Source organism: Nannospalax galili, unplaced genomic scaffold, assembly GCF_000622305.1.
Source record: "Nannospalax galili isolate Female #2095 unplaced genomic scaffold, S.galili_v1.0 scaffold1354, whole genome shotgun sequence".
Taxonomy (NCBI): Eukaryota; Metazoa; Chordata; class Mammalia; order Rodentia; family Spalacidae; genus Nannospalax; species Nannospalax galili.
The window spans coordinates 1589262-1611381 of NW_008335784.1; the positions used below are offsets into that span (position 1 = coordinate 1589262).

Here is a 22120-nt window from a genome sequence, read left to right on the forward strand (position 1 = left end):
AGGGAGATAAAAAGAAGACCATGAGTACAGAGAAATGCAAAACCAAAGCCTGGGAAGGTGCTCTGAGTCAATAATGGTTGTCTTGGTTACTGACTCTCCTGTCTCACTTGTAGGCTACATAAAGTAAGGCTGAATTCATTTCCTGTCCTTGGAAATTAAAAAGACTTTCATCTGTGTCCTCATAGTAGTAATTAGGTTAACCTGAATATTTTTCCAAGTTTCCAGTTAACAATGCTCACAAAATACAAACAGTGGTTTCTCAGGGCTACTCTGTACCATGGTTGGAATAAGATACCAAAATGGACATTCTGCAAACACACATGTGTGTACATATGTACTCCTACACATGCACACATACCCTCAAAACTCACTCTCTCTTTCTCTCTCTAGCAACTTGGGTGATATACTATGTCCGTATCACTTATGAAGCCCCCAGGATTAAATGTTCAAGATCTAGTCCACCTCCTGACAATCAACATTCAATTTACAATGGATCCTACATCTCTGAATCCAAATTCTAAACTAGTTTCTCTCATGTCTGTTTTTATCTAGTTATTTTTTTATTGCATGTATATGTGTGTATAGTATGGGTACATTGTGTATGTATGCTCTCATGTCTAAAGGCACATATGTATGTACATGTGGGAGTAGAGATGTGTGTGTGTGTGTGTGTGTGTGTGTGTGTGTGTAGAAGTCCAAGGACAATGTTGGGAGTCTTCCTTGATTGCTATCCCTACTTATTCACTGAGGCCCAGTCTCTCAGTTGAATGAGAACTCATCCATATGGCTGCTCTGGTTAGTCTCTGTCTTTGCCTCCCTAGCATTTGGCTCACAGAGTGTCTGTCACACCCACCTGACAGATATTTATATGGGCTCTGGGAATGGGAGCTCTGGTCTTCATGCTTGTGAAGTGCTTTCTCCAACAAACCACCTCCCTACCCCCACAGGTCTTTGAGAGAAGCCCAGTGGTTCCTCTGGAGTGCATGTTTCATTGCTGTAGCAGACTATGCAAATCTAATAAACTTAAATCACAAACAGTTCATGTTGTTTTGTCACCTTTGCTGTAGAATGATACTTAAATCCATACCTACTCTAAATGACTTCCCTCCCTCCCTCCCTCCAACCCTCCTTCTCTTTTGCCTGGACTTTTCTATGGAGATCAAGCTGGCTTGGATCTGTGAGATCTACCTGCCGCCCAAGTGCTAAGATTAAAGGTGTGTGCCACCTTGCCCAACCCTAAGGGAATTTCACACAGTATTTCATAAAGAATGTGAATGTTTTCTTAAGGAACCTAAGTAAGCTTCAAATAATTATTATTTTGAAAACTTTGGTATTCCTAAGAATAATGCCCACAAAGGCTAAATAAAAAGTTGGTACTAATTAGTGATTGGTCTGTAATCACAAAATAAATTGAACAGAACCTGTTGAATAATAATGATAGATATGAAAGTGAAAGGATACTGTTTTAGCTTGCACTTAAAGGACATAAAATAAAAGCTAGTAATGATTGTTGTAACAGAAAAATCAAGCAATTACTTGTGTAAATAAAGGTTCAAATAAAGATGCAATTCAGGTATTTTATAATTTAATTTTAAAAGTATTTTTTTCACTTTTCTTAAGATATTATAGTACCTTCAGTTACTTAAATCTAATGTTTCTGCCACAAATATATGTATGATGAAGTTAAAAGACACAAGACTTACTACATCATAAGCAAAAAAGCAGAGCTATTCAACACCTAATGTGATAATGTGTTTAGCATGGAATTTCTCTGGGTTTTTTGCAACAGTTTGATAGAGTTTTTTTTTTTCTCAAAGAAGAATAGTGGTGCTGGAGAGAAGGCTCAGTGGAGCACTGAATACTCTTCCAGGGGACCTGGGTTCGATTCCTAGCACCCACGTCAACTAACAACTGTCCAAAAGTCTAGTTCCACGGGTTTTGATGCCCTATTCTGACCTCTGTAGGCACTGCATGCACATGGTTGCACATGCATACAGGCAAACATTCATATACATAAAACAAAAATAGATGATAGACAGACAGACAGACAGACAGACAGTGTATTAGTCACTTCTGTTGCCAAGGAAGAGTTTATTTAGCTTATGGTTCCAAAGGGGCAAGATTCTATCATGGCAGAGAGGCATGGCGGTAGAGGTGGCTGGAGTAGAAGCTAAGTGCTCACATCTTCAAGCAGGCACAGGAAGCAGAGTGCACCTGGAGATCCAGCAAGGCTTAAGAACTCTCTAAGCCTGCCCCCAGTGACATGCTCCCTCCAGCATGGCCACACCCTCTAAGACCTCCCAAAACAGTGCCACCAACTCAGAACAAAATGTCCAAATACTTGGAGCCTATAGGGGACATTTTCATTCAAACAAAACATGAGAGAGAGAGAGAGAGAGAGAGAGAGAGAGAGAGAGAGAGAGAGAGAGAGAGAGGAGAAGAGAAATAGTATGTCACAACAGACAAGTGGGAAATGGAAGGAAATGGAGACATCAGTGTGACTTCAAGAATGAGACTGTGAACACTGTGGACAAGCTCAGCAGTACAGTGCTTGTCTGACATGCCTCAGAGAATAGTCATTTTTAAGTCCAGGTCATCTTCATGCATGGACCTCAACATAGATCCATTATTAATATCCTTTCAATTCAATTTAGAACACTTAAGGGAAACTTAGAGAAGTCCAAAAGTCCAGGTATTTGGCCATGGAAAATTCTGAAAAGAATGTTACCCAAGGGGATTATTACTATTATTACTTTGGCCCAACTTTCAGTAGTTAAAAAGTTATCTAGGGGCTGGGCATGGTGGTGTACACCTTTAATCCCAGGATTCAGGAAGCAGAGACAGGCAAATGTCTGTGAATTCAAAGCTGCCTGGTCTACATTGTGAGTTCCAGGGTAGCTAGGGCTACAAGGAGTCCCTGTCTCAAAAAGACCGAAAAAAAAAAAAAAAAAGTTATCTAGGAATAATTCTTTAGAACCCAAATTTGTCGCACAATCTGATCTCACTAAGACCTAGTAATGTGAACCTTATAACTTAATCTGATTTCTTAATTCTGTCTCTGCTTTGGCTACCTGAAAACTCAGTGTATAAATTATGGCTAAGTTTAACAACAATATGGGGCCCATTACATTACATTACTTTTTAAATCCTTCTTCTTATCTTTGATCAGTATCTCTAATTTCTGTAAACTTTAGAAAAAGGCATAAACACAGAAAAGATTAAGAGGTTTTATCTTAAAGTAAATATGAAACATTTACAATTGTTTTCAATTAATGTTTATTGAAAAAAATGAAAGTACCAAGTTACAGAAAATATAAAAGTATAAATAACCAGATTTTTGCTCCTTAGGAACATATAACTCTGACAAAATAAAAATCTTTCAAAAATTAATTTAAAAAGACTCCACCAGTAAATACTAGCACCCTTCAAATCCCAAGTACAATGCCTCTATTTTTAGCTACCATATTATTTACACCATCTTAGGAGGATTTTAAAGATAGCTTGATATCATAGCCACAGCATTATTTGGAGAACTAGGCTTCAATTTATTATTTTCAGAAATTACCATTTTGTACCAAATAACTATAAATATCAAAGTACAAAAGGAAAGGTTTAAAGGAAAATCAAATATTTACTTCAAATATTTACATTATAGTGATATTAATACCAATACTAACACCAAGTAAGTAGTAGTATATGAAAAAACTATGCGAGAGAAAACACGAGTAATTTTTTAAAGTAGGTTTGAGGTATCAATGGAGTATCTGTTGGGAGAATCTTAAACTAGTTAGCTCAAACACTGTCTGGAATTCATGAGACAGGGCTGGGCTGTCATGGGAAGGAAAGAGAAGTGTGAGACATTAATGTCAATTGTGTAAAGGTGAGGAAAAGGCTTTATGAGCAGGCATGAGTAAGTCAAGGTATACATGGCTGCTTCAGATCCCATCAGACGGCTGTGTGGCCTGAAAAGTAGTCAGCCAGCCACCTAGGTTCCCTTATCACTCTACCTTGTATATGCTTTTATTACCCCATGCAACATACTGGCTTTTAGCTATAGGTCTCGTCCATTAGACTATACATTCCTTTAGGTGAAGTATCTGGTCACTTCAGTCATGGCACTAAGGACAAGTGAATCAATGCATTGAGGATACAATTTTGTTCACTAGATTTTATATATATATATATAAAACAAAGTTACTAATATAATAAACACAATCTAAGCCAAGAAGTAGTTTTTAAGTTTCTAAGAACACTTGATGTTCATTAGGGGGCAGCTCTTATTTAATGAGATTCTGAGAGTCCTGTTGCCTGAACATTTTCTGATTTACTTTGTAGGTGAAGGTAATACTAATAACTATGACAAAACTAGTCCAGAGTGACTTCTCAAAACTGCAGCAGTTCTCCATCCACTCAAGGTAAAAACAAAGATGCCTCGGCTTCTTTTGAGATGCCTCTAGCCAAATGACACTTAAATTTTTCCTTCTATCCTCCCACTATGTGCCTTGCTTCAAAATGTTATATGCTTTGCACAATTTAATTCTCATTTGAACACTTCAGTGCAGGAACTCAGTCACTCCTAAAGGCCAGAGAGTAAATAGTTAAAGTAGGATTTAAATTTAGTGGGTTCCCATGGGCTGGTATTGCCTATTACCATTTTGCTGTACAGAGGCAGTGGAGATAATGACAGAACATGTGCAGGAAAATATCCTTCTTTCTATAGTAAACTGCAAGTGATATCCAAGAGTATACAGGCTGCTAAATCCATGGACCACTTAGGTGCATGAGACCACCATTTACCTGCAGGATTATCTTGATGCTGATCCTCCCTTTCTGAGGCTCAGAAATAGTCAAAAACTGAAACGTTTTTGATGAAACAAAGCTTCAGTTAACTGTATTTTTCAAAACTATTCTTCTAATATGGTACAAAAATACAACTTCTCTAAATATCACTTGACTAAGAGATGACAGCTTCATCAATTCCCCCATTTACTATTTCTCCACATTTTAGTCTTCTCAGTTAAAGCTTATTATATTAAAAGGATCATATGAATAAGAACAGTCAGTCACCTAAAGAATCATGGCTCTCAGAACAGAAGGAAATATTAAGAGACTAATGCTTAGTGAACAAACAATCCTAATGGGAGGCTATACAGTGCCCTTCATGAGACTGGGATTAGAAAAGCCATTGCTGCCCATCTAACACCTTTTGAAATTCTTCGGCTTTGAATTTCTGACATTTGCATTATCTTTTCAAAATGTCATTTTAAAATAAGAGTAAACACATATAGAAACTCCTGTGAGAATCTGTAGCTGTAATATATTTACATCCTTTTGGGATTATATAATTTCTAAATGCACAAGTTATGCCATGATTAATAGATACATCATAAGAAACTAAAATACGTAGAATAGAGAAAGAAATCATACCTTCTATCAATAGCTCTTGTCCATGACTGCCAAGAAGTGTACGAGATAGGAATGGGGCAAAGTCTACAAAAATTTCACGAAGAAGAGGAGCAACTTTTTCTAATGCTCTTTCAAGTTTTGCAGTGATGCTGTTGAAATTAAGACATAAAGACTAATAAATACAATTCAATATAAAATGTCAAACTTTAGTTCTAAATTTAAATCTTTACAAGTCATAAAATAGTCCAATTCTAGCCCACGGGATACTAGCAAGCTTCATGTAGAAGGGACACAGAACATTTTTGCATAGGCAGAAGGCTGCTCTATAGACTGAAGAAATGATAACACTGAAAAGAAATCTGACTTCTGCACCTGAAAGAGCCAAGACTCTACCATAGTTCAAGGGATGTCAAGAAAAAATGAGTTCTTGTGAACTTCCTCTGTCTGTCTATCAAAGAAAATGGCTTTGAATGCCTACTAAGTGGTGACTGTACCAGTTATAAAGAACTGGAACTCTTGCTCTCAAAATGTATTTCCTGAAAAGTTGGCCAACTAAGGAAGTAACTGGAAGTCTGTTGACTTGCTTTGCCATGGGAGGCATTTCCATTTCATAAGCCCATTTACTTTATCAATCTGAAATATTATTTATATTGCTCAGTATTGCATTTTAAGTTAGTGAGTGGCCTTACACATGTAATATTTAGTTGTTTGGCATTCTTAAACATACTTAGAAGTCAAAGAAAATGAGTGAGGATATTTTTACTTAGGTAAATAATTTGGCTATAGATCTATTTCTTTCAGAATTAAGTGCTGGAAAAGCTCAAACTAGACTCTTGGCTCTGCTGTCATAGCAAGGTGATGTCCTGAACATTAGGCTTTTTCTGCCTGGTTAATGACCTCAAGACATATCCAGGGCCATGGGGACTGTAAGTAGAATGCTGACAGAATAAGGAAGATTTATAAATAGTTCACAATAAAGTGCTGACTGTCTCAATGTTATGTTTCTTGTCCCACAAAACTAATGATTTTACATACATTTTCAACACTATACCATTATTAATTCTTTAATAAACCCTATTATCACTAAGCTATTTCATAAAACTATAATTTTTATTTACTTTAGATTTTGTATTTTTTGTATCTCTTAGGTCCATAGCATAATGTTATAAAACAATTAAAAATCTGTTTGGTAAAGATCTTATATGTATTCACTCATTTGTTAAATCACACAAAAGAATGGACAGTATAGTACTAGAATGTAAAATTAAATAATTAAATGAAGTAATGCGCCTAAAAGATATAGCTCAGATAGAAAAGAATAGTCAGTTCCCTGATATACACATTTTACCAATGAAACGTTCCTATATTAGGAAATGTAGGCATAGATAAATTATTCATTTAAGCGAATGGATGAAAATAGAGTATTAATGACAAAAAACTATAAAATGTTGTTTAATCAGCTTTGTTATGACAATTTACAAGTATTGGCTTTAAATATTTTATCAGGTTTTCATTCAATTTCTACTACGAAACATGAATTAACACAGTAGAGAGCTGATGAATAAATACCAAATTTCTGAATCAATAACACTGATAAACAATTTTAAACTCTTAAGTTTCTAGGGTTGTACCCACTAAGCAAAACATCATTCTGAAAGAAAAAGTACGCTTGTTTTATTTTTCCATATTATAAAATTTAAAATTGACATTTTCTTGTTTCTTCTAAAAGAATCATACTTATTTTAAGTGCATGATGTACATATTAAGAATGTAGATGAAATTACAGAAGATTAAGAAATTGAACCTCATCAGAATTCATTATATGTAAGAAGTTTACTTTTTTATAAGGTAAACTAAATTCCACGTGTGCATTTTTCAGGTTTAAGAAACATGATGCCTGTTAGGGATGTCTTTTAAACAATTATAAAAGCTTTCATGAGTGCATTTTTAGAAATTGTTATTTGCACATTTTGTACATGGAAACAAAATTTATTTCAAGGAAATAAATTGAACAAGGAAATGCAACAATGCCTCCTTTCAAGTTAACTAGATAAATAAAATGCCTCTAAACTCCCATCAGTGAGATAAAAATATAAAGTGAAGAATATAAGCGAGTTAACAAACCTAGCCATATAAAGGGTTAATTTTGCTTAAATAGCAGACATAAAAATTAAAAAACCTTCCTACTAAATCAGAAGCTTTTATAAAAAATATTAATGTGAGAGATAGAGAGATGGTTGAGTGGTTAAGATAACTAGATTCTCTTGCAGAGGACCTGGGTTCGGCTCCCAGCACCTACACAGCAGCTAACAAGTGTCTATAACTCCAGTTCCAGATCTGACACTCTCTTCTGACCTCTGTGGGTACTGCTTAACACAGGTGCACTTACATACATGCAAGCAATAAACTCATTTACATAAAATAAAAATAATAAAATATTTAAAAAAATAAATAATATTAATGTAACAGGAGCTGCGCTAGCTCAGTAAGATACCTCTTCTTTTGCCCAGAGAGCTCCAAGGAGAACTGTGGAATGATGACTCACAGTTCAACACCTCCCCAGAGGGGAGCTGCTTTACCAGGATGGACCCCTCATTAGCAGGACACATTCAAACTGGTCAATCAGAATGTGAAAAGACCTTGGTGTGACTGAGGACATCTTATCTCTGAAGGCAACTCAAATCTTGCAGCATTCCTATGGAATGCCCTGGGTCTTCTCTTAAAATTCTATCACTTTTCTTTCAGATCTGTCCTCGCCAGCCTTTATTAAGATGGTGTTATCCAAAATATTCCCCAGCTAACCACCTATATATCATGGTTTGTCTAAAAAGTTGCTTCCTAAAGTAGTAATTTAGGTTTTTTTAGAAAAGTATTTGCTTCATATGGTATTTTTGAAAATGTAAGTGGAAAAATCAACAAATAAGAATTTGATCATTTAAGAAGAAATAAAGAGCCAGGTGTGGTGGCACATGCCTTTAATCCCAGCACTCGGGAGGCAGAGGCAGGTGGATCTCTGTGAGTTCAAGGCCAGCCTGGTCTATATAGTGAGTTCCAGGACAGCTGGGGCTACAGGGAGACCCTGTCTCAAAAAGAACAAAAAATAAGCAACCAGATGGCAGCTAATAACTATCCATAACTCTAGCTCCAGGGGATCCATCACATTCTCTGAACTCCACGGGCTTTGCACAACACAAGTGCTCTTACATGAATGTAAGCAATAAAAATAAATAAATAAAATAAAATAAAAAATAAAAAGAAATAAATGACTTCTATTTATGATAAGGAAATCTACAATAGAAAGCCAAGTAATCCACAGAATAGTACTCTGACCAAGAGAAAGCAAAGGCTGCAGGATACTGACTAGCCTTGAAATCTCAAATTCAAAGATAAGAATTTGCAAACAGAGGATACAAGAACTTGATTCTGGGCACAGGTGCAGAGGACAGGAAAGGGAGAAGAAACACACAGCCATATGAGCTGGTTTGGAAATTTTGGCTCATAGCTGAAAGTACTGACATTATAATATGGAAGTGTAAAATTCTCTAGTATACACAATGGGAGTCTTCAATAACTTTCAGGCTGTTCTCTTATAAGCCTCACAAATATTTGTGAGAAAGAATGGACACAGTGTGAGAGACAGAGACACTTCCTTCACTTCTGCGGGCTGAGTTGTAGAAATAACCACAACTAGAAAGGCACAAAGCATTGCCTGGATCCTTTCCCCATCTCCTTGAGGGAACAGAATAAAAGGTTCATGAACCTGTGTGGAGGACATCAACCTTCCACTTCAGGACACAAAGGAAGGCCTATATAGGCAAAAGAAAGGAACAGAAAGAAAACAAACAAACAAAAACGCCCCTGTGTCTGGAGTGGGTCAGGCAAACAGCCTGAGACCTGATATTTACAGATCTCCAACTACTCAGAGGAAGCCGGAATCATTGGAAGATGTTTGACCTTCCACGTGGGGCAGCCAATGACTAAAATGTGTCTGAACAATGACAACAGAAGAGCTCCATGCCCAAACAGCAGGCATGCAAGAGCTCAGTAATAGAACAGCAGCTTGTGACTGCAGAAGAGGCTGCTACCATGTGGTCAACATTTCTGAAATACAGTTTCCAAACAGCTAAAGACAAGGGGTGAACAGGAACACTGTGTAAAACTGGCAAGCATGCACCTAACCAAATAAAAAGTAAAGGCATAGAAATGTACAGCTTGTAGCCCACTGAGATTAACTGTAACAGTAGAAAATAGAAATTGTGCTCCATTCTTGGCTAGGATGAATCAATCTCTAGCACTAAAAACCTCATAAAAGTATAGACAGGCACACTTCAGGCATGAATACAACTGCGATGCTACTATACTATTCACAGTCACCTTCAACCAAAAATTACAAACATGCAAAGAAATGGTAAAAAACAAAGCAGTCAGATAGATGCTAACAACTGAGATCACAGATAAATCAGACACTGGAGAATTTAAAGGAACTAGTATAAACATTAGTAAGAATTAATATGTGGCAGGGTAGTCAACATGCACAAATATATGGACTATCACAGCATAAGCAAAAAACTTTAATACAGAAACAAGGGGACAAATGAAGAATTTAGAGTAAAGACACTGTTTTCAATGAATGAATCAACAGTTAATAAAGCCAAATGAAGAATCAGTGACTTTAAAGACTAGTAGCTGCACACTAACACTTACTGAAGCACCGTTCACAACAGCCAAGATATGAAATCAAACTAACTGTCTATCAACAGGTCAATCCACACCAAAGAGGTTTATGTAAGCAGCATTGTGGGATACTTACTATTCAGTCATTAGAAAATATTCAATTCCGCCACCTGGAACAACATAGATAGACTTGGGAGGTATTGGGTAAAGTGAAAAAAAAATTCTGAATAAGAAAAAAATCCTGTACCTACATCATAAAAATAACTCTCAACACACACACACACACACACACACACACACACACACACACTACAATGACATTTAAGAAATGGGACAGAACAAACAAAAAGTGCCAAGAGATAAATATTCAGTGCTATGAGAAACAAATGCAAACCTCTCAGAACAGCTAAAACCAAACAACAACAAAAAGAAAACACCAAATTCTGGCACAAACGAATCACTCATACATCACCAGAGCAAATACAAAATGGTCTGAACAATTTGAAACATAGTTGGCTAGTGGCTAGCTTTTTATAAAACTAACCACACAATTTTCATCGAAGTTCAGAAATATGAATGTATACTCACATACAAACAGAGATGAACTACAGTTTTACTCATAATAGATCAGAATTGGAAAAAGAAAATCCTAGATTCCCAATGAGAGTAAAATTATAATTCATGCCATGGGAGATGTGAGCATGCGTATCATACACACAAATACACAGTAACAATCAATGAATAAAATATAAAGGTACTTTGAGCATGCTACATTTGAAAAGACACAAATTAACATGATCTGTAGGGAGAAAGGTCATTAGAGCTCTTGTACATATTTTAAAATAACAGATATCACAAATTATAATAACCCAACAACTTATATGATTAAATTCCTTAATGATAAAATGACTAAACATATACAAATAGAGTATATGACTAGGCATTTGTCTACTACATGAACTGAATCAATAATTAAAAACTTTTCGAGAAATAAATTCAAGGCAGAGATAATTCCACTGGCGAATTTTCAAATGTTTCAGTAACATAAAAACTGCTAATGCCATCATCTTACCCATGGGAAAAAAATAAGGACACTACCAAAAGTATTAGAACTAAGTATTTTTTAAAAAATTCTAAATAAATCACACAGTTACTAAAATTAAGAAATAATGCAAACTTGCAAAATATGAAACCAGTATACAAAACTCAACTGCCTCTCTCTCTATAGGAAATGCACAAGCAGAAGCCTTCACTCAGTCTTAGGGGCTGAGATATGGCATGGAAGTCACTGATATGTTTTCTAGCATAACAACTTAGTTTTCATTTTCTATAATTTTACATAAATGGAACTATTCAGGGTGCAATTTTATGTCTGGCTTATAACTCACAACTGCAAACATAAATCTTATCTCAGAAAATCATTAAAGACATAAAAACTTAAATATAAAATGTTTACAATCAAAACTATACAATCTCAATGCATGGTAGACAGCATTAATAATTTCAGAATATTTAATAGACGATATTGATTTTCAATAAGCTTAAAGGATCACTATAACCATGATGAAAACTTCACTAGTTTTTTTCTTTTTAATTGACAAACTATGCTGGATAGCTTCAGGTGTCAACTTGACATACCTAGGAAGAGGGAATCTGAATTGAGTCATTGTCTCTATTGGATTGGTCTGTGGTCATAATCTGTGGGGCATTTTCTTGATTGTTGAGTGATGTGGAAGGGTCCAGCGCACTGTGGGTGGTGCCACCCCTGGGCAGGTGGTCCTATATTATATAAGAAAGCAGGCTGAGCATGGGCCAGGGGAGCAAGCCAGTAAGCAGCTTTCTCCATGGTCTGTGCTTCAGCTCCTACCTCCAGGTTCTAGCACTGAGTTCTTATTCTGGCTTCCCTCAGTGATGAGCTGTGACCTGGGAGATGTAAGATAAAACTAACTCTTTCTTCCCCAAGTTGGTTTTGGTTAAGTGTTTTGTCACAGAAATAGAAAGAAACTAATACCCCAATCAATTCTAAATGGGTGTACCTAGGAGCACATCTCAAAGTTTGCATCACTGTATACACCAATATTACTGCAAACAGATAGAAACCTACCCCCAAATGGCAAAAACTACAAAACATTTAGACAAAAAAAAGTAAAAGTGCACAAGATTTGGGGGTTGATAAAGATAATTTATGAATTACAAAAGACGCAACGCAGAAAGGAAAATGCAATTTGAGACAACAGATTTCAACAAAATCATAAAGTCTATTTTTAACACCTTTAAGAAAAATAAAAGGGGGCTGGAGAGATAGCTCAGTGGTTAAGAGAATTGGTTGTTCTTGTGGAGAACAAATGTTCAGTTCCCAGCACCCACATGATGGTTAACAACCTTTAATAACTCCCAGGTATTTGATGCCCTCTTCTGGCTTCCACGGGCATGACAGGCATGTGGCATACTTACATACATTCAGGAAAAACATTCATACACATAAAATAAATAAAATATTTTAAAAAGGTAAAAAATAAAATGAGAAGATGGAATGAATCTATCTGACAAATACCTATGCAGAGCATATAGATAACTCTTACATCTTATTAGGAAAAACAACTCCATTTACACAGGTAAAGAGTGGTAACCATAGGTAAGACCCAATAAGCACATGAAACAATAGAAATAAAACCAATGAGAAAGGAATATACACCAGTATAAACACTGAAAATAGCAAAACGTGCCAAGAGCTATTGGAATGGAGCTGCTACTTTGCAAAATGGCTCAGCAGTTTCTTACAAATTTAAGCAATTACTTACTGATCAACCAGCAATTTTATTCTTAATTATTTACTCAAAAGAAATAAAAACATGTCAATGCCAAGACTTAGGAATTCTTAAAATCATTATTTGTAACAGGAAAATTGGGAAAAAACCTGGAAAAACACAAGGGTCTTTATCAATGAATGAAGATTAATTCTGGGATAGCCACAAAATGAAACACTTGGCACTAAAAATGAATACAACAGCCATAAACAAAAAGATAGATGAATCAATGAATTATTAAGCCAGGTAAAAGAACAGACACAAAATAGTATGTATTACATGATCCCATCCCTTTAAAACCCTTGCATGTAAATCATCTAAAACCGAAATTTAGAAAACACATTAAGTGTTTGCTGGTGGCAAGAATTTGGGATAAATTTCAAAAATGGACGTGGAACTTTCCAGTGTGATGAATATATTTTCTTTCTTCCTAACTCTGATGTGGTCTTATTGGTATATAAACTAGCAAATTCATTAGCATTTTTATTAAGTTTTAGCAACATAAACAAATGGTCTCAATACATTGCAAATGAAAATTACCGTTAGACATACAGACATAAAATCTAAATTTTGAAGAATAAATCAAACAGATAAGTCTTGTACAGAGCAAACTAATCATTATTGGGATGAGTTTAAGAAAAGCTAAAATTCCAAAAGAAATAGTTGCTGTTCATGTTTTGGAAATCCAAAGATTAAAAAGAAATCTAAGGTCGAGCACACTACAGCAGCAAAGACTCTGGAGTGCCTTCTGTGTAAAAATTCAGACTGGTTTTGAAGAATAGACATGGAAACCTAACGTTCTAACAGAAATGTGAAGCACAGAGAGCAGCTCAGACAAGGTGCAAGCCCTCTTCAAGCCTCTTACTGTCTTTGAAATGTGAAGCTAATTCTGCAGCTTAGGAGAAGGTATATAGACAAACAGCATAGACCTGATTGTGAAGCTCAAATAAAGAATATAAGAATATAAGAACATAATTTGTGATGGATGTGGCAGATCATGGGGCAAAGAGGTCTTCAAATGAGATGGCCATCTTCCTCTCCCTGTTACTCTTGACACATTATAGCCATAAATGCTAGTCCAACTCACAAAAGCTATAGGCCTCAATAGAAACAAGGAATCAGCTGCCTAAAGACCAAGTGGGAAAATGGAGGAAAAGATACAGCTCACAAGCTAAGAACTGATAAATTGACTTTCATAACCTCCACTGATCAAACTAGCCATGTTGATAATAAGAAAAGCTGCAGATGAAGATAGCAGTGTACTGTAGAGTCATGAAAAAGTTCATGTTCAAGCTTTATAAAGAATGTTTCCTAATTAAAAAAAAGAAAATCTAATTATGAAAAGGTTAGAGATTCCCACACAAAAATTACAAAGACGAAAACCAAAAAACCCCTCAAAATATTTATAATTACCCAACTTCTTTACTCATCAGGAAGATGCAAATTAAAAGTTTAATGGAAGGCTGGGCATGGTGGCGCATGCTTTTAATCCCAGCACTCGGGAGGCAGAGGCAGGCATATCTCTGTGAGTACAAGGCCAGCCTGGTCTACATAGTGAGTTCCAAGACAGCTGGATCTCCCTGTCTCAAAAAGATCACAAAAAAAAAAAAAAAGGTCAATGGAACATCACAGTGCTTATACAAAACTCCCAAATGTGGTAATTCTAAGTCCTAATACAGAGAGGCAGTGACCCTCATTCTATTTTAAGCTGCTGAGTAGGTAAACTTGTACACATGGGGGAAGATCATTTGGCTTCATCCAGTAAATATAAACATAATGTGGTGGCAATTCCATCTAAGCTGGTTATTTACCCAAAAGATATTCACATTTGCATGCTGTGTACCCAAGAAAATAACAGTACGCTCACAATAATTACAAGCCATATCATTACTTATACGGAAGCATTATTTGAAATGTTGGAAAAAATTGGAAAATTCCAAATGCATATCAACAGTAAATTAATAAACTGAAGTATATCTATACAAAGGGAAGAAAAAATAAGATTATACTAAATAAATAACTGCAATATGCAACAGGGGTGAATCATAAACTTTATGTTAAACAAACAAAAAAGAGCAGGGACAAAGGAACACCTATGGTGTACATTAAGGGCTATAAAATTAAGCAACAACAAAAACTTAGAACTCTACACTAGGATAAAATCAGAGTGATCAATTTGGAAGTAGAGCAGTAGTGGGAAAGGGTCTACAGTGGACACTTCATGAGCACCTGTCAGTCTGTCTGGTTTTGGCTGATAGTAACATATGTATGATCCCTCTTTCCTTAGGTTTTATACTTTGCATTTGAGTTGGAGTTCTAATAGAAATGTAAATGCTCATACATGTGTAATATATATGAGTACAAGTATGCATAAACTAAACTTCAGAATGAAGGGCAGTCCATTCCACAAAGGTCTTCAATCACAATAAATAAAATAGTGTTGGCTATCTGAGGTCCAGCAACACACAAGACATGCAATTTCACATTATTTAACATGATAAAAATTAATCATTTTTTATGATTAATTTTTATCATGTTAACATTTGCACGCTTTAACCTCTGTTGGAGATTGTACTATGCATTATATGACAATGAATTAAAAATTCAGCAATCAGTGCTTTAAAATAAACCAAGATCTCTTTTTATGCTTTGAAACGTAACACTGACTTTTAATAACTATGCAAAATACTAATACGAGCCAATTATGAATATAATAAATGTTGCTAACTTATATTCCAAAGAATTCTTGTTTAGCTATCATTTCACTGTGTGGAGAGTAAAATGAGCAAAATCAAATAATTATGTATACCTCATGTTTTCAGCTGAATCTTCTGGCATTGGAGCAACAGTTTGTACAGCTGGAAGATTTTTGCTGGTAGCACCATTCACAAAACTAGAAGAGGAGGAAGAGGAGGAGGACCCTGAATCCACGGCACCTGTTCCCAAAATAACAATTTTTAGTCTTAAATATAAATTTATTTAACAAAATAATTTCATAACATCATTTCTATTTGATTTTCAAAGAATTACTCATTAAAATTTCTAAACAGAATTTGACAACTAAAGATCATTTGGTCATTAATATACTAATAAATGCCACAATTTTAAATAATGGATACTGAATTAAAATCCAGTTGATTCACTTATGTTAATCTAACAAACTTACATATTACAAATGGGTATAAATAAAAGACATCAACAGATGGAAAAATTCTAGATAAAATGAGTCTGATAAAACAATGCAAATTTAAATATGAAAATTGTGTTCCTTTTTTACTATTACATTGTAGTATTCTTGGTTCTCATTATCTAAGGCATAATTTACAAGAATTGCAGGAGCATAATTTTGTCATTCTGCAGCACCCAATTCTGATTTTGTTTAAATAGGCTTCAGAAGGCCTATCATAAGTACAATCGTACCTGATTATAAAATGAGTTCTCCTCAATGATATGAAGATGCCACGAGGGTATATTAAGTAGCTGTGGAGTTGAGGGACATCTAGTGTTCCCAAATATCATGATATCGTATATGCATTCCCTCAGAACTGAGCTGCTTCCTGGGATTTCCACTGTAATATTTACACAGCGCCTATGTGCCAATAGCTAAGCTGTCCATTGTACCCAGTCTAAATGTTAGCTCACAGTTAATCTTCCTATATAATCATATATTAAGGAAGAAATTTATTGCTTAGTTTTAATTTTCATTGCAATGTATACTTCATACTATGGAAAAACTTTTTCTACTGTTATCCTCTGTACCTATTACCAATTTTTACAGAAAACATGACTGTTTAAATTTTTTCATTTACCATAATCTTAAGAAAAATAAGACTTTATTAAACATTACTAAATGCAGATTCTACTACACTGGTACATTTTTTAAAACTTAAAAAACTAAAAATGCCATTAATGATGTTCTCTTGCTTAAATAAGAATATATGCTTAATAGAGTACATTCTACTTACTACACCCATAATTGTTGCTCATGATATGTCAGACTCGGGTGGCATGATAAACAAGATAGATACAGAAAGCACAAAGAAGAACTACAAAATCAATAAAAATGGGAAGAGTCTAAGTAATGATAATAAATGGAAAAGTTCAAGGCTATACAGTTTGGAGAAGAGAAGACTACTATAGTCAGGGAAGGAAACTCAGGGATCATCTTGCGTTGTATAAATACCTAAAATGGAATCACAAAGATTTGGGTAAGGATTTATTTAACTAATAATCAACAGGAACATTTCTGGAAATTTACGAAAAAAAAAAAAAGACTTTAGTCAGGCTTTTAAAATTTATAGTGATTTGGAAATTGTGGTTTCTAAAGTCATAGGAAATAGCTGGAAAATGAACTGGATACAATTATAATCTAAACATAGCGATTAATTCAAGTTCAACTCGTGGTTCTTATCCACATGCACTTGTGATGGAGTTGAGGCTCTTGCATATCATCAAGGTTCTTAGGGAGCTCTGCCTTCCCTTAGGGGATTTACAAAGAATATATATATCAGGATTCAATCAGAAAAGATCCCTGAATCCATGACCAAGCAATAACATTGTTAATGCACCTTGATATTCTTTATAAAATTTATTTTTATATACCAATCTCCAGTGTCTGTTATCTATTGCTTTTGCTCCCCAAATATATTTTAGTTATCTGATTTTACCTTGAAAGTAAATAGCATGATGTTTTGAGAAAACTCAAAACAAAAACCAATACTGTTCTCTAAAATGACCACTAAAAAATTCATCTTAGACCTAGAAATGAGTTCTGTAAATCTGTAACATAAAGTATAGCATACTTAAAATTAATATAACCCTAAAGGTTCAGGGTATTTTAATTTTTAAGATTAAATAGAAGAAAAATGAAGATATAGAAAACAGAAAGGAAAAGATGAGGTATCACAAAAATATATAAGGACAATACCTGTTGTATTAATCATACTTTTTGTTGTAGCTCCAGTGGCAGCAAATATATTAGAGGTGCTGCCTGTTGGCAGCCCACTTCCAGCAGCAGTGGCTCCCACAGTGGTGACAGCTAGGCTACCTGGAGGTGGCTTCTTTACAGGCACCACGACACTCCTACAGAGAAAGACATGAAAGAAAATAACACTAAATTGAAGGTACATTTTAATCTCATTAGGAATACCAGCTACAAAAAGCAAGCATGGAATTTAACTTCTCTTGCAGCCTTCCATCTTTCCTTTCCAAGTTCATTGGTGAAAAGAACATAGGACCTTAAGCAAACACTGTAAAGTTTACCATCTTAAAAGTTTGTATGGGAAAGCATTACAGAATCTAGAGCTTGCAATTCTTTCTTAAAATGGCAAGTGAACAACAATCATGAATCAGAGAGAACTGGGAAACAAGTACTCAGATTAACTAATTTTGCATATGCATATAGAATAATGTGTGGTGAAATATACATGAAATGTCCATTTTATTCAGTTCATATTCTCCAAATGTAAAAAAGTCATACAATTGGGCCTGTGAGTAGCTCAGTGGATAAAAGCACTTGCCTGGCAAGCCTGATAACCTGAGTTTGATCACTGGGTCCAAAATAAAAAAGCCAGATGTGATTATGAACATCTGTCATCACAGCACTCCTAAGGCAAGATGGCAGGTGGAGAGAAAGGGGAATCACCCAGAAGCTCTGGAGGCAGTTAGCCTGCTACATGCCATGCAGTGTAGCAGAAACAAGAGAGAGTCTGCCTCAATAATGTGGAGAAAACTGACTCCCAAAAGTTGTCCTCTGACTTCCACATATGTGCAATGACATGCACATGAACACACACACACATGCACACAAATAAGAAAACTTTAATTGTCATCAATTATAAAAATAAACATTTAAGGTTCAAACTGAGAGGTTTCCTTACAATAATGCTTAAAATGAAGTGAGGGATAATAACCCACAAAGGGCATAAGGAGGTGAGATGTGGGTACTGGGAACTGAAGCCAGGTCTTCTAGAAGAGCAGTAAGTATTCCTAATAGCTGGACCATCTCTACAGACCCTTAAGAGACTATTTTTTCAAGCACAGGGAAAGTTATAGTCAATCTCGACACTTCTGTTTATACAAAGAAAAGGGAAAATTAAAAATACACATTCAAACCCATGTCAGTAGCTCACAGCCAGCTCTAACTCTAGTTCCGGGGCTTCCAATACCTTCCCTATTCTCCAGCAATGCACATTACAGACAAAACAGGCACACACACAAACATACACGAAACCCCTTCTCAAAAAAAGAGCTCAGCTTCTCTAGACTATGACTTGGTCCAAAATCCAAATGTCATGCGGCATCTTAAGCAAATCGTGCTGGGAAAACTAGATGTCCACATGTAAAATCAACTAGATCCTAATCTCTTGCCCTGTACAAAAATCAACTTCAAATGGATCAAAGACTTAAATGCAAAACCTGAAAATTTGAAACTGCTAGAACAGAAAGTAGGGAGTACACTACAATTTAAAGGCATACATAGGAACTTTCTAAATAGGACTCTGATCACTCAGGAAATAAGACCAACAACTGACAAGTTGGACCTCAGAAACTAAAAGCTTCTATAGAGCAAAGAAACAGTCAAGTGAAGAAGGAGCCTATAGAATGAGAGAAAAATCTTTGCCAGCTATTAATACAACAGAGGATTAATATCTAGAAACAAAGAACTAAAAACAAACAAAAAACCCCACCCCCCAAGAAATCAAACAAATTTAAAAACTGGACTAATATAGATGTAAACAAGAAATTCTCAAAAAAATAATGAATGACTGTTAAACAATTTAAACAGTGTTCAACATCATTAGCCATCAGGGAAATGCAAATTAAAATTGCCTTCATGCTCCATCTTACCATATAGTGGTACCACTGTTATGGGGGAAACCAAATTTCTGATTGAATTTGAGACCTTCCCAGGAGACTGTCATCAAGAAATCAAATGACAATGCTGATGCAAATGTGAGGGAAAAAGAACCCTTATTCATTGTTGGTGGAAATGCAAACTGGGAATTAGCTATGGGAATTAGCATGATGATTTCTCAAAAAGCTAGAAATACAACTACCATATGAGCCAGCTGTTCCAGTCCCAGGCACACACTGAAAGGACTCAATATCTTCCTCGTACAGAGATCTACATGTATTCACCAATAGTTAGGAAATAGAATCAGGCTAGATGACCATCAATTGATGAACAGGTAATAAAAATGTAGTTCATATACACAATGAAATTTTAAGCAGCTGTAAAGAACAATGAAATTATATAATTCACAGCTAAATGGATGGAACTGGGAAAAATTATACTGAGTGAAGTAATTGAGGTTCGGGAAAAATCACGTCAGTGTTCCCCTTCCTATGTGTGTGTACATCCAAGCTTCAAACCATGGAGTACCTGCAGTATTCAGGAAGCTAGAAACAGGTCATTGAAGGGAGATGCTCTAAGGGAGGAGGACTAGTAGAATGCAGGTAATATGAAAAAGGAACTCCTTCTTATACAGGGGGGGGTTAAGCAGGGAGGGGGTGAAGGATATCAGGTAGGGGTGGGAGGTTAATCAAAACAAATGAGGTATGAAAAAGCCTTATGGAAACCTACTATATGGAAATCAAATTAAAACTGTAACACATATTTTAAAAAAGAGTTTGAAGGGAGAAACCCTCAATGCCTAGGAACAGCTATTCAAGGAAACTGTGGGTTAGTAAATAGAAGACCCAGTTACAGACATGGGATTACACCTTATGAGTTATTGGTCAAGGAGGTTCCAGAGGCTCCCAAAATAATATGGGATTTTACTATTCTTCTTCAGTGCTCATAAAAACTAGATGACAAGACCCTACCACTGACAACACCACACATGGTGGTTGCATGGCAGAGAAAAATCAAGATGAAACCAGCTGGAAGTGGCCTCTCTACTGGCTAGCTTTTTATAGTACCAGAAGTTGCTATCCAGGCTACAGGGTGGAAAAGGGCATCAATGACCTTTACTCACCTGTGAGTACTGCAAACTATGGATCAACCTACCAGGCAAGACATGCTCAATTGTGCAACAGTGGCATCACTTTTACAGGGGCAACCAACCTATCTCTGCTTGAGTTCAAGGCCTTTTCTACAGGACAGAATCCATGCTTGTTACTATAAACCTGGTCAAAAACCCATAGGAGGTCACACGCCCAATGTAGGAACAGAATACTGTTGTTTAGCCAAATTGGTATAGGAATGACTTTTATAATAGGGACATACTCTGAACTAATGCTTTTATCTATCCTTGCAACCAAAAAAGATATTGGTTGTGATGTAAACAAGATCACTGAGCCATGTGATCCTCTTGTGTCTGATTATATGGCTTAATCCTCAGGACCCTCCTGTGCCCTCCATAAGTATATAAATGTATGTATACATATCAAAGTATCAAAGACTTGCAAACAGTGCTTAGTTCATTGTAAACCATTAAAGAAATTATTTGTAGTTTTTGTTTGTGTTATTCTATTCTTGATCTAGGAATCAAAGGCCAAAATTCTTCCTTACCCAGTTCATACTGGGTATAGTGTTTCAATAAAGGAAAGCTTGGGAGCAATCTGAAGAGAAATCTGAAAGAACAGGTTCTCAGTAGTTCAGGTCCACTCTTGGCATTAAAATGTTAAGAGTCAGGTTGTGTTTTATATTGCATAGCCCTAATGTGGCTTGGCGGGGGGGCACAAAATGGAATATCATCAAAATGTCTTTTAAATATTTAAGTTTATACTCATAGGCAAATGCAACTTTCAGCTTTTACAACTCTCAGCCTTTATCAGAGAAGCCTCTCTTTCCAGTGAATACAGAAATTCACTGATGCCAAAGTGCTGAGAATAAGCAGTATCTGGAGTGCTCATCCCCTAAATAAGACATTTATACCATCCTATTCAAGTCTCAAGGAACACTGTGGAAGTGAGAGCTCAAAGAATGTAAAACTAGAAGATACTGAGAAAGGGTACAAAATGCCAACTTCTGGGCAAGACACAGTCATTGCAATCATAAACTCTCCACAACTTTGGATGACTAAACTGCATCTGCACAAGAATGTGCCCATCAACAGCCAGGGAAGGGTGAAGCAGGGGCTCATGGCCCTACCTACTGCTGAACTATCTGCTACTGATAAATTCAGGCAGAGGGGAAATCATTGCTTTTAGTTGTGTACCCACTGGTGACCCCAACCAGGCTGCAGAAGATAGTTCTAATCCAATGATCACACAGATGGTTCTGCTTA

The 22120-nt window shown here is 35.8% G+C and overlaps 1 protein-coding gene across 4 annotated transcripts in view; it reads right to left on the bottom strand.

The window, feature by feature from the left end:
• The window catches only part of Nbea (neurobeachin), a 715145-nt gene that overhangs the window by 407219 nt on the left and 285806 nt on the right, over positions 1 to 22120 (bottom strand). For 3 of the 4 annotated variants that reach the window (XM_029562257.1, XM_029562254.1, XM_029562258.1), the window contains 3 exons: positions 17815 to 17969; positions 15697 to 15823; positions 5428 to 5555 (listed from right to left, as the gene is read on the bottom strand). In XM_029562257.1, the coding sequence (XP_029418117.1) occupies positions 5428 to 5555; positions 15697 to 15823; positions 17815 to 17969 (410 nt within the window). The remainder of the gene's footprint in view (positions 1 to 5427; positions 5556 to 15696; positions 15824 to 17814; positions 17970 to 22120) is intronic. The other variant, XM_029562256.1, reaches the window with a different exon arrangement.